We start from the raw sequence: 4,664 nt of genomic DNA, 5'->3' as shown, positions 1-4,664 counted from the left end.
CCAAATGAAAAGATGCAGTTGCGCGGTACTGCCGAATATTGCAACTCCTATTCTAGTGAACACTTCAGAATAAAATCGCTTGAATTTACTCCTCGATCGGTCAAGCGTTTCGTGCAGCGGAACGAAACAACCCCCAGCGCAGTCAAAGCGGTTAACCGGACAATTGGCACAATTGAAGGAGAAAAGCACGCATTGGTCAACAGTGTGGCTGACGATGGCGATCTCAAAGATGGCAGCAGCGGAAATAGCACTACCAAAAGATCATTCGGTGTAATGTTCCAGAATAATGGAGTGGAGGAGACATCATTATTCCCACCGGTGAAACGTGCTTTTCGAGAGGAATGCCGCGGACGACGCCTTTTCAGTCCTTTGAACTCGCAACCAGCCTTAAGTTTTAGTGCCCTTGAGATAGCAGCGAGTTCATCTTCGTCTCGCAGTTTAAGCGCCATCCTGGAAGCAAGTGAAGAAGACACACTAGGTGGAATAACATCGTGCAAATCACCTTTGGCCACGGCGGATCTTAATATCAGACCTGTCGAAAGTGATCACAATGTCACAGATATTACTTCGACTCTAAGCTCCAACATCCTACATCCGTTGATATACTGCTCCTTGCCGAATTTCGTGATAGACGGTGAAGCACCGCATTTAGTAAACGTTATTGCTAGTGGTGGCAGCCTAGGATCATCGTTTGGTTGTGGTGTTGGTGCTGCCAGCAGTGACGGAACTTCAGGGCAAAAGAAGTACAAACTTAAAGAGAATATTGATTGGTTGACAAAGATTCGAAAGCAGAAATTGCTACAAGCGGCAAAAAGCATCACGAACGCTGAGAGGAAACCATTAGTAGAAGATGTGCCTGCATTGTCACCTACGCAAGAGGCCATGTCATTACTCCTTTCGCCCCAACTTAAGCGGTTAAAGACGTGCGATGATAGGAAGAACAGCGTCATTGATAGTATCTCAAATGTGAATGTTGACCACACATCAAGTCCAGTACTAGTGGAATCGGCTGCATGTAGTAACAGCAGTCTTCCTACGACACCACTTAGAAGAACGGTATCGCGATCAGGCTCTGATTGTGTGGTGCAGGTTGATGTACACGGCAACCGCGTTGGAGGAGAACGTACCCCAAGGAGACGCCATCATTTAATTACGCCATGCAGTACGGCAGACGTGATTGGTTTGCAGCATCCTTCTTCCGGATGCTCGTCCATAAGGCGTTTTTTCGCGGTGGCCACTCCCAACAATTGCTCAAATGTTCTAACAACGCTATAATGTCCGTTGACTGCAATCGAATCTAATGCAGTAACATTAGTTAAATGCGAATTTGAATCTACCTTTCAGCCTATTTGCACATTTCAGCCTTTATTCATTTCTGTTCTGAACTATCAATAAAAGGTATACTACAAGATGTCCATACGCGTTATACATAAATTGTTCGGTACATTATCGCCGTTCCGGTTATCGCCACGTAAGGCTTTGCCTTTTCGCTCTCGCGAGCCATGACTCTTGCAAAGCATTGCTCTCTATTTTTCTTTTTATTCTTCTCCCATTCCACGCGTGATCGAACGCGTTTCGGCTCGATCCAAGTTCAGTTCATGTTTATATAAACTACAATAAAGACGTGCAGCTCAAAGAACTCTAAGCATTTTCGTGCATGTGGAACTCCCGGTTTTCATGCCACGGGAAGCGCATGAACATAATTGTGAAGAATCTACCTTTCAAATAAAAGTTCAAGCATCGAAATATATTCAGCCGTTTTTGTATTACAACCAAATGAAAAAGAGAGCACTTGCTGAATCACCATGTAACACATCGCTCAATAAGTTCGCAGGATGACATATAGATGGCGAAACAAATACAGAATCCTTATGATTTTTAGACAGTACCAACCTTCAAACGATATCTGTCAAAGTTTCATGGCATTCGGACTATTATTTACCAAGTTACAGTGTGAACAATTCAATCAACTTTTGTAAATTGAAAAAAATGGAAAAATCAGAATTTCGTGTGCTCATTAAGCATTGCTTTGTGATGGGAAAAAATACCGTGCAAACTAAACAGTGGCTTGACAAATGTTATTCGGACTCTGCTCCATCGAGGCAAATGGTTGAGAAGTGGTTTGGTGACTTTAAACGTGGTCGTACGAACACCGATGATGCTGAACGTTCCGGTCGCCCAAATTCGGCAGTAACTCCCGAAAACATCAAGCAAGTATTGAAAATCGTGATGGGTGACCGCAAAATGAAAGTGCACAAGATAGCTAAGATGATGAACAATCAACTGGTAGTGCATTTACTATTGTGCACCAAAAATTGGCTTTGAAAATGGTTTTTTTCAAATGGGTGCCGCGTTTGCCCACAATGGAACAAAAGCCACCATGGCACAATTCTATCAAAATGATGACCAAATTCACGAATTAGGCTTCCGACTGCTTCCTCATCCTCCGTACTCGCTGGATGTGGCCCCCAGCGACTACTGACTTTTTGCGGATCTCAAAAAGATGCTCCAGGGAAAAAGATTTGGCTCGAATGAGGAGGTGATCGCTGCTGCTGAGGCTCATTTTGAGTCAAAAAACAAATCGTGCGACAAACATGGAATTGAAAAGTTAGACAAGTGTGGACTGACTGTATCGCCTTAAAAGGAGACTATGTTGATGAATAAATACAAATTATATCAAAATATTGTTGTTTTATAAGCTATCCTACGGACTTATTGAGCGATGTGTTATAATTGACTACCTCATCCCTAATTTTCCTATTTCTATCTATCGGTTTCTCCTATCTGTTCATTCATGGTGTTATCGCTCTAACTGGAGATGCGATATATAATTATGAGCGGAGGATTCCGTTCAGGTCTTTATTCGTTCAATGTTCAGAATAGACTGTCTTAATCTAGTTTCCTTATGCTTAACTGAACCTAACTTGTTCCGTAACCGGCGAAGGTGCATTTACCTGTTAGGGTCGAGTATCGATGGTTTATGGGTCCAAGCATGTCGGTGATGTGCTTGACGCGGCGATCGGTGGTTTATGGTGCTTTGGCGGCGATGTGTCGGATCTGTCTGCGATGCATCCTGTCGGTCGAGGCGGATAGGCGCGGGTACATGGGTTTATGGTCCGGTCGGGATCTTTGGTGCCTTGGCTGCGATGCGTCGGGTCTGTCTGCGATGCATCCTGTCGGTCGAGGCGGCTAGGCGCGGGTACCTGGAACTGCGATGCGTACGGGATGTGGGTGCTCGGACTAGTTGCAGATACAGGTATACGTGGCTGTGTAACTATATTTGTCAGGAAGCGATGATTATCACCTTATGTACACGTTGTTGGTGATGGCTGATGTTTTGCTGGATGGTGATCCACGTCGGTATCTGTTGGTGTCATGTGGTGTACTCGTTCGTGTTGACTCAGGGAAGCCGGACTGCGCTTGTTGATCGTATTGCCTTTATCAGCAAGTGTTCATCATCGTCGCTATCGGTGTCGTTCTAAATGGTGCAGCAAGCGTGAACTTGGAGAACTTGCAGTAACTTTGATTCTCAAAATCTATCTATATTCTATCTTCTACGAATGAGCCTAACGCCACAAAAAAATCGAAAATCAGATATACTAGCGTGTTCAATAAGTTTTGCGCCTCGATACCAGAGGGCGCTGCTACGAACCTGATTTTTTTGTGATATTGGTACACTCTTCATATGAACGTATGTCAAGTTTCATTTCAATCGGTCACTTACTTTTTTTTTTACAAACCATTTAGTATCGACAGAATATTTTTAGTATGTCACAGAATATTTTTACAGCTGTTATGACGTCATTATTTGATGAAAAACCCTTTCCGCGCACGATTTTTTTTTGGTTCGAAAACAGATGGAAGTCGTTAGGAGCCAAATCTAGTGAATACGGTGGATACTCCAACAATTCGGACTTTAATTCATGGATTTTTGCCATTTTCGAAATGCTCTTTTGACATGGTGCATTGCACTGATGAAAGAGGATGTTTTTCTTCTGCAAACCGGGGCTTTTTTAACAAATTTTCACTTTCAGTAAGTCTTAAATGTTACAAAAATAATCAAAATTTATTGTTTTATCAATTTGCAAGTAATCCGTTAGCAAAATTCCATTCGCATCCCACAAAACTGATGCTAACATCTTTCCAGGCAATTTCTGGATGAAGTCGTTTCAGAACTGAAGAAAAAGGTTCATACCACTTCCTAACCTCTTGTTTTGATTGAGGATCATGGTGATAGACCTAAGTCTCATCCCTAGTGATGGTTCGATGCACAAAATCCACTTTATCCTATCGAAAACGCTTTAAATGTTGTCAAGAAAGATGCATTCGAATGCGTTTTTAGCGAATGCGGCACCCACTTTGCAAACAGCTTTCAGGAACCCAAAACTTCAGTCAAAATATTGGTTATACTGCTCAATGAGTTGGCTAGGGATGGTACTTAATTTCTATCAGTGATTGGACGATTTTCGAAAACAATATCCTGTATTGTTTTACGATTTCCGATGTTGTGTCTGTTTTTTGACGTTTTTGACATGGATCGTCTTAAAGGCTACTACGACCGCATTTAAACTCAGAAACCCCTCTTTTAACCACCTAATTAAAGGTAAAGAGTCCTTATACACTTTCAACATTCGTTCATCATTTTCCTTTGCTTTTAAACCTTA

General features: G+C 42.4%; 1 protein-coding gene across 1 annotated transcript; it reads left to right on the top strand.

Moving 5' to 3' along the window:
• Positions 1-3: 3 nt before the first annotated feature.
• Positions 4-1,275, top strand: LOC128276555 (protein lethal(2)denticleless-like; the record flags this gene model as incomplete). Its single annotated transcript, XM_053015012.1, has 1 exon — positions 4-1,275. A coding segment is annotated over one exon (1,272 nt), but the record flags the coding sequence as incomplete, so codon positions are not given.
• Between the last annotated feature and the right edge of the window lie 3,389 nt (positions 1,276-4,664).

Source organism: Anopheles cruzii, unplaced genomic scaffold (assembly GCF_943734635.1).
Source record: "Anopheles cruzii unplaced genomic scaffold, idAnoCruzAS_RS32_06 scaffold01578_ctg1, whole genome shotgun sequence".
Classification (NCBI taxonomy): domain Eukaryota; kingdom Metazoa; phylum Arthropoda; class Insecta; order Diptera; family Culicidae; genus Anopheles; species Anopheles cruzii.
The sequence above is the reverse complement of the archived record's forward strand: the minus strand, read 5'-3'. Positions and strand labels throughout refer to the sequence as shown.